The sequence below is a fragment of the Elephantulus edwardii genome, unplaced genomic scaffold (genome assembly GCF_000299155.1).
Source record: "Elephantulus edwardii isolate Elephantulus edwardi_28Jun2011 unplaced genomic scaffold, EleEdw1.0 scaffold00259, whole genome shotgun sequence".
Taxonomy (NCBI): domain Eukaryota; kingdom Metazoa; phylum Chordata; class Mammalia; order Macroscelidea; family Macroscelididae; genus Elephantulus; species Elephantulus edwardii.
The window spans coordinates 3,665,231-3,674,435 of NW_006400009.1; the positions used below are offsets into that span (position 1 = coordinate 3,665,231).

The following is a 9,205-nucleotide window of genomic DNA, read 5'->3' on the forward strand; positions in this document are numbered from 1 at the left end:
CCACCCGGGCAGGAAGCTCTGCCAGGCGTGACAGAGACATCTGCAAACTGGGTGAATTCGCTGAATGGGCCCACCCAGGAAGGTAGCATCCCCCACATCCCTGGGCCAGGTACGAGCAGGACAGGTGCAGCCTGAGTGAAGCCCTCGTGTGTGGCATCTTAGCACACGCCCACGTGGCATACACTGGTGCTTGTGCCTGTCCTGCTGGCTCACCCCCCCACCCCCAGCCTAGCATCTCCACACGTCCAGTCATCTATCTGCCTTTAATCCGGATCACCTTGGTCTGACTTAACTGTAACAATTACCCAACAGAAGAGGCCACTTTCACAAGCTGTGAACGAATACTTCCCCTGGTCCAGAAGTTCAGAGAGGAACACAGACAACAAAACTACCACACCCTCTTCTGTAGCAATGACTTTAGATAAAGAACCTATCATCATCTTAGGCATGAAAAACTCTACCACAGCATCATCATGAAGAATCAGGCCCCCTCACAAGCTACAAAAGCACAAAGCAAGATGTCACCCCCAAAAAGTGACACAGTATCAATGGATTTCCTGAAGCCAAAAAGTCTGATAAAACTTTCTGACACAGAATTCAAAAGAAAAATGACTGAATATTTTCAATGGGTTAAAGACAAACTTGAAGAATTACATGACACTGCAAGCAAAAACCAGGAGGATTTTAAAAAACAATCCAAAACAAAGCAGATAAAACAAACGAGGCATTAAGGCTCTGGAAAAAAAATAAGAAATCATGACCCAAAACATGAAGTCCAATGTTTCAGATGCTGTCAACATGATGGAGGGACACATGAACAGAAGTGAAGAGAAGGAACACAGAATCAGTGAAACAGAAGATAGAATTATCACCACTGATCTGCTAGAGCAAAAAGCAAAATCAAAAAGGAGGGAAAAAGAAAAAAACCTAAGAATAATGTGGGACACCATCAAGAGAAATAAATAACATGTGCATCACTGAAATCCTGGAACGGGAAGAAGCAAGTAAAGTCATTGAAAAAATTGTGGAAGAATTACTAGAAGAAAACTTCCCAGACATAATGAAGAATGAGAGAATATATATTCAAGAAGCTGAGAAAACACCACATAGAATAGACCCCAAAAGAAAAACACCAAGGCGTATCAGTCAAATTTGCCAGAACCAAAGATAAGGAGAGAATTCTGAAAGCAGGAGGAAGAAACAAAGAGTAACCTATAAGAGAGAGCAGATAAGACTAGGTGTCAATTTCTCAGCAAAAACCATGCAAGCAAGAAGACAGTGGAGTGACATAGAACGAGCACTCAATACAACTATCAACCAAGAATATTGCACCCAGCAAAACTGTCGATCAAATATGAAAGAGAGATCAAGATATTCCCAGAAAAACAAAACCTAAAAGAGTTGGTAAAAACAAGACCAGAGTTGCAGGGAGCACTGAGAGACATCCTTCTTACAGAGGTGCCACAGAAAGCAGGATGGACTAAAGTAACTAGCAACAACACTAAAAAGTACTCAACAAAATGAAAGCAATAAAACCTCTCAATAATCATACTAATTGTGCCTCTCAATAATCACACTGAATGTGAATGGTTTAAATGAACCACTGTCACACTAAATGTGACTGGTTTAAATGAACCACTGAAGAGAAAGAGTAGCAGATTGGATACATAAAACAAAATCCATCAATGTGGTGTCTACAAGAGACATATCTGAAAAGTGAAGATAAAGAAAGACGAAAAATAAAAGGGTGGGGGAAAATATATGAAGCAAATGGCAACCAGAAAAAAGCAGGAGTAGTGATATTAGTCTCTGATAAAATAAATTTCAATGAAAAAACCATCACAAAGACAAGGAAGGACACTATGTAATGCTTAAAGGGTTGAAAGAACATGAGGACATAACAACTGGCAGACACAGAAGAATATAGTGAAACAACATATAAGCAAGAGGCTGTGGTGATGAAGGAAGAAGTACAGACTGCTTTGAAGGAAAGAGCAAAAAATAAGTCTCCAGGAATGGATGGTATACCAATTGACATATTTCAGCTTATAGATGCTGCCCTGGATGTGCTCACCAAGTTGTGCCAAGAAATCTGGAGAACAGCCACTTGGCCAACTGACTGGAAGAGATGTATATTTGTTCCTATTCCAAAGAAGGGTGACCCAACAGTGTGGAAACTATAGAACAATATCATTGATATCACATGCAAGCAAGATTCTACTGAAGATTATCCAAAAACGACTGGAATAGTACATCAGCAGAGAACTGCCAGGCTAGGATTAGAAGGGGTCATGGTACTAGGGATATTGTAGCTAATGTTAGATGGATCTTAGCTAAAAGCAGGGAATACCAGAGGAATATATATCTGTGTTTCATCGATTATGCAAAGGCGTCTGACTGTGTGGATCATAACAAACTGTGGCAGACTCTCAGAAGAATGGGAATCTCAGAACACTTGATCTTGCTAATGAGACACTTCTACTTGGACCAAGAGGCAGTCGTCAGAACAGAGCAAGGAAACACTGCATCGTTCAAAATTGGGAAGGGCATACGCCAGGGATGTGTCCTGTCTCCATACCTTTTCAACCTGTATGCAGAACAGATTATCTGGGAGTCTGAGCTCTATGAGGAGAAATGTGGCATCAGGATTTGTCGAAGATCTATCAACAATCTGCGATATGCAGATGACACAACCCTGCCTGCTGAAACTGAGGAGGACCTGAAGCACATGCTGCAGAGGGTCAAGAACTGCAGCCTTCAATATGGATTGAGACTCAGTATCAAGAAGACAAAGATTCTCACCACTGGACCAACTGGCAGCATCAGGATGGATAGTGAAGAGACTGAGATTGTTCACAGCTTTAGTTTGCTTGGCTCCACAGTCAACATTCTTGGCACCAGCAGCCAGGAAATTAACACGTTTCCGCACACTTTTAAATTGACGACCATGCTTAGAAACACATTTTTCCCCCTGTGATGTATTACTGTCATTTGTAGCAACATGTTAAAAGACATACTGTGATGGGAACGTCTGCTGTTAGGGACCTCTCCAAAGTACTGAAAAACAATGGTGTCACTCTGGAGACTAAGGTGTGTCTGATACAGGCCATGGTCTTTGCAATCACTTATTATGCATCAGAGAGTTAGACAATGACTAGGGAGGATAGAAAGAGAATTGATGCCTTTGAACTGTGGTGCTGGAGTATTGAGGGTACCACGGACTGCTAAGAAAACAAACAGATTCACCCTAGAGAGGGTTAAACCAGGCTGCTCCTTGGAGGCAAGGATTCTGAGGCTTTGTCTGACATACTTTGGACATGTTGTAAGGAGAGGGATATCATGCTTAGGAGGGTGGAGGGACAGCGCCAGAGGGGAAGGCCCTCCATGAGGTGGATTGATTCAGTGACTGGGGTAATCAGGATGGGTGTATCGGAGACAGTGAGATTGGTACAGGACAGAGCAGAGTTTAGGGCTGTTGTACATAGGGTTGTTATGAGTCATAAGCAACTCGACGGCACATAACAACAACATGCACCAAAAGATAGACCTGCAAAATATATAAAACTGAAAAACAGAAAACACTACTATAGTAGTTGAAGACTTCAATACACCACTCTCAAGAAAAGACAGAACTACCAGAAATAAACTCAACAGAGATGCTGAAGAATTATACCACACAATAAACCAACTCGATCTCACAGATATTTATAGTCTAATGCACCCCCCAAAAGCACAGCATACCTTCTTCTCCAATGTACATGGAACTTTCTCCAGAATAGATCACATATGGGCAGCATATGCCCAAAGTACACACTACAATTTACTTACCCACTTACTAGTCAAGGGACATGTATTTCTGATATCTATCTATCTATCTATCTATCTATCTATCTATCTATCTATCTATCTATCTATATCTTGCAGTCAGTTGGCCAAGTGGTTGTTCTCCAGCAGAGGGTCAAGGACTGCAGCCTCCAATACGGATTGAGGCTCAATGTCAAGAAGAAAAGATTCTCACCACTGGGCCAATTGGCAACATCAGAATGGATGGTAAAGAGATTGAGACTGTTCACAGCTTTAGTCGGCTTGGCTCCACAGTCAACACTCTCGGCACCAGCAGCCAGGAAATTAAAAGACGTATTGCGATGAATATATATATGAATGAATATATATGTACTGAATAATGCTGCAATAAAGAATCATGTGCCAGTTTTTAATGAACATAGTAAATCTCTTGGGCATATATTTAGGATTGGTGGTCATATGGTAATCTCTATGTTTTACCTTTTGAAGGAATTCTAAATTATTTTTTCAAAGAGTCAGTACCACTTTGCAAGAGAGCTCAAATTTCTACTTAAAATGGATGGTAATATTTAGGCATGCACACAAAAGCTTTCTATAGAGAGATTCTGTTTTCAAAGACAAAGCTGTTGGGGTCTAAAATGATTTTCCAAAAGAACTTCAACGACTATTTACATTATAAAATTATGAATTATGAAAATACTAAATGATGCATATTCTTCAAAATCCAAAGGATGACATTTATATGAAATAAACTGCATTGTGGGAGAAAAATACTATATAGGGTTCCTTTCAAAGAAAACTGGTTCGATCTATTCAAAATTCACTGAAACAGCCAACTCTAGGGCCTAGGAGCTATATGAAGCTTTTTAAAATTTCTGATTTGTCCTTTGAAAGCAAAAGTATCAGTTTATGTTCTTATGCAATTAAATAAACATCATGATGACCATTACAAAACTGATGAATTTTTAAAGGCAAGAATTAAGGAAAAATAAGCCAGGAAGTCTGAAACAGTGAGCTTTAAAATTCTGCTTCTAGAGGAGCTCTGGTGGCCTAGTGGCAAGAAGCTGCAACCACAATTCCAGAGGTGCACGGTTCGAATCCACCAGATGCTCTGCCGGGAAGGAGGGGCAATCTCCTCCTGTACCAGTCAGATCTGATTTGACGGTACACGCACACAAAAATAATAAAAATAAAATTAAAAAAAAAAAAATTCTGCTTCTGTCACATACAAACATGCAAAGTGCCTTTTAGGTCACTCATGTGAACCACTATTTCATTACCTCTAATATGAAATTATAAGTTTCTGGATTTAATGATAAAATTATATAGAAAAAGGCTTATAGTGATGACTGGGAGATAGTAGCCACCTTCTTTTAAGGTTTGTAGTGTTACACATATCATCTTTTCTATCTTGACTATGTAGTCCTCTAACATACCAATATACTACCCCCTCCCCAAACAGTACTTTCTGGTAAAAAGATCTATCTCCATACATTTGTTCACTTACAAGGATAGGAGTGATGCTAGCTCTCGTCAGCATTTGTTTGACAAGTCTGTATCTATCATAGAGAGGCTTGACAATGTGCCTTTCTTCCCTAGTGACCTATAACAAGAAAAAAAGATACCAATTAGTCACTAGAAATCTAAAATGTCAAAGTCATGAAGTTATATGACTTTCCCTCCAATATATAAAATTTACATAAGGAGGCATCTCCCAAGGGTAGAAAATAATACTCTATAAAATATCTGTGAAGAACAGCACTTCATATTTGTTTTTTACAACAACAATTCACATTTTTAGAAAGATACATTACCGGCCTTCCATGTTGACTTTCATAATATAGAAGACTTTTCTGGAGGGAAGTTTTCTCTTCTACCAAATGGTCTTTTGTCATTTTCTGAAATTAAAAACAAAAGCAACACTCATTGGAGTAATTATTATTATCATCCTTATTCTCACAATATCAACCATCATAATGGTCAAAAGCATCCTGTGCTTATGATTTGCATGCAATTTCCAGTGTCCTGTAGAATCTATTCTATCATGTAGGAAAACCAACCCACTCTGGTGGCTGGATTTGTATTTTATCTAAATAAATTAGGAATATTGGTTTTGTGACTTTGAATAATTAACCTCTTTGTGTTCAATATCTTAATCTGTAAAGTGGGGATATTACATCCTATCTCATAGGGCAATGATGACAATTAATGAGTTCACAAATGCAAAGAATTTAAATCTCTGCCGAGCACAAAGTAAGCACACATAAATGCTTATTATTTATTTAATGTTGTACAGTCTTTTATTAACACCAAGACTAATGGACATTCACATACAAACAAAACAAATGCATATAAACCACTTATTTTTCTAAATTGACATTTCACTATTGTTTCTAAGAAAACCTTGCAGCAGTAGAGTGAAAAGAGAGCGGAGGAAGGTTGTCCCAAACTCATTTGCTATGAATAGAATACCCCTACTTTATTCCATAGGATCACCTATTAACCATCTCAGTAATCCAATGTTCCACAGACTAGTCTATAACACTAATCCAAATAAATTCTTTTCTTAGTCCCAGGGCCTCACGTAAGTTCCAACTTAGTCCCACCTGTCTCTCAACAGAGAAATTTTTATTGTTGTTAGTTACCACTGAGTATAACTCACAGCAATCCTATGAAGAATTCTGAACCCTGTCCTATCTCATGCCATCCTCACAATCTCTGACGCATTTGAGTCTATTGCTACAGTCACTGTGTCAATCCACCTGGTTCAGAATCTTTCTCTCTTTGCCAGCCCCTCCGCCTTCCCAAGCATGATGTCCCTTTCCAATGCATAGCCTCTCCTACCAACATGGCCAAAATGTGAGAAAATTAGGAGCTAATTAGGAAACTTAGAGCTCTGCTGGCCACTGGCAAGAGGCAGTGCTGCAATCCCGAAGGTATGCATTTTGAGGCCACCAGCTGCTCCATGAAAGAAGGATGGGCGAGACTGCAAATTAATTGTCTCTGAAAACCCACTGGAGGTTCAACTATGGGTTGGTTCTGACTTGATGATACACAATTATCAGGAAATGAGGAGCAAAAAAATTAAATTCACTGGATATCTTTCTATAACAAACATCACTTTAGTAGATATTCAGCAGAAAGCAGCTGAGTATAATCTCAAGCTTAAAACTTTAACTTTCAATAAAGAATTTAACAGTTAATCCAATCAAAATTTATAGGAGAAATAAGACTGTAGAAAAAGATTAGAAAAAAGGAATTGCTAAAATAAAACCAAACCAAGTATAAGACTAGGTACCATTTCAACTCTGTCCAAAGGATAGAAAGGCTTCATTAAGAAGATAGTGATAATTCTGATATCAAAATAGGCACGTACATCAGGTCTCATCATATCTGGGCAAAACTTAACCTGAGACTATCTACTTTGCTTTGAAAGCACATTTCATGTGATAAATTATTTAGGTTGCCAAGTGCTTTGACCACAAGTTTAGGAGGCATATGCTTTACTGGATAATGAAATAGTTATGTTGCAGGGTTATTCTACAGACTACTCAGAGAAAAATCAAAGTTCAAGATTACTTTGATATCTTCTGGAAGACACCTCTCAACACGTTTTTCTTTCAGTCTTTTCAGAATAAGTTCAAGTGTTGCCTCCTTAGATGGCTTCTTCTCTTTCTGGACGACCCTAGAGTCATCTTCATTTTCTTCATCTTCATTATCAAGTGAAGAGCCAAAGCTTTTTGGAAGAGTGTTACTACGTGGACGTGTCTGAGGTACAAATTCTCCATCAGAGCTTTTATGTTTTGCATCTACATTTCAAAATCAAGAAAATAAGTCTATAATTGTGATTTTAGTTAAAATGTGATTAAGCTAAATGACAACACAAAACTATACAGTAACAGTACACAGCCTTGCTATATAACTTTCGAAGTTATTTAAACTACATAGGTTGCAAGGGAGTTACAACTATTCATTCTTTCAGCTGATATTCAACACTATTCATTCTTTCAGCTGATAGTCACAGAAAGCCAACTCCAAGTAAAATGTAGAAAGTAAAATATTCTTCTCCATATTACAGATAAAAAAGTAAATTAAAACAGACATCTTCTGAGAAGAAAAACCAATCTAATCAACTTAATAAAATAATTTCAAAGACTGAGAAGTGTGTTAAAGCTAAAATAGAATAATGTCAGATTGCTGAAAGGGGTGTATTTTGTGGAAAAGCAACTACAATGTACAGGAAAGGGAGAAAAGGATTTTCTAAGATGATGATATTGAAGTAAATAAGAAATACTAAGGAGCAAACCTACTAGCACAGAAAATCTGAGGGAAGAATATTTAAAAAAAAAGGAGGGCGGGGGAAGAGTATTTCTCTCCAACTGAGACAACAGCCTAGGTAAAGGTTCTAAGACTTGCTGTGTTTAAGGCATAAAAACAGAAAGGAAAGTGATATAAAATGTATGAAGAGTCAGTGTGCAAAATCTTAAAGACCACATACCATATAAAAAGCTCAAACTTTATCTTAAGTGGAATTTGAAGCCCACTGAAGCAACATGTGGTAAAAAAAACAACTCTGACTGCTATGCATAATAGATGACAGGATAGAGTAAAAGAAAACTGAGAAATTAGGAGACTAACACTAGTCAATTTAATACTGCCAAAGTAATCCATTTAAATAATGGATGTATACTAACAGTATACAAAGAAATACTTAGCAATTATGGGTAGGAGAATAAATTAATATTCTAAGAAGAGCTGAGAGAACTAATTTTAACCACAGAAATATAAACTTCAAACTCCATGAGAATAGGGCTGTTTGTCTTGTTATTGCTGTCATCAGAATCTATAAACGGTAAAAATATTATTGATAAAATTAAGATGGTAATACTCTAGATTACAGACCTATACCTGAAAGTTTCAAATATTCAAATATTCACTAAACACTGACAAAGTAAATACATATACCTTAACAACTCTTTATCACCTGACACACAGTTGTAGTTTTTAACTCAAGAAGGCTTAGCAGTCCTTAAATATAAACAATTTTTCTTAGACCTTAGAGAAACCAACCAAAAAAATCTTTAATACTCACTGAAAATCTAAATTGCTTATTATGAAAAATCTATTTCAGATAAATTTTATAAAATCAGCTCAACACATGTAAAATAGACAACACATTTCAAACGAATATTACTAATAAAAGAGACATTTTGAAGAATACAGTATAGCAATAAATTTTTTCTCAGTATGTAACTTTTATTCTAACTAAAAACAAAAGAAATGTAATTGTCAAATGATACCAAATATTAAAATTTAAAAAATTATTACTACAATTTTCAAAGACCGATATAACATATCAATGTTATATAGAACCCATATGGGGACACATAAACCTATATAA

General features: G+C 37.2%; 1 protein-coding gene across 1 annotated transcript in view; it reads right to left on the minus strand.

Annotated features, from left to right (window-relative positions):
* Positions 1–9,205, minus strand: part of FAM13B (family with sequence similarity 13, member B) — a 67,366-nt gene that overhangs the window by 8,303 nt on the left and 49,858 nt on the right. The window contains 3 exon segments of the mRNA XM_006899501.1: positions 5,312–5,407; positions 5,619–5,702; positions 7,384–7,615. Coding sequence (XP_006899563.1) covers positions 5,312–5,407; positions 5,619–5,702; positions 7,384–7,615 — 412 coding nt within the window.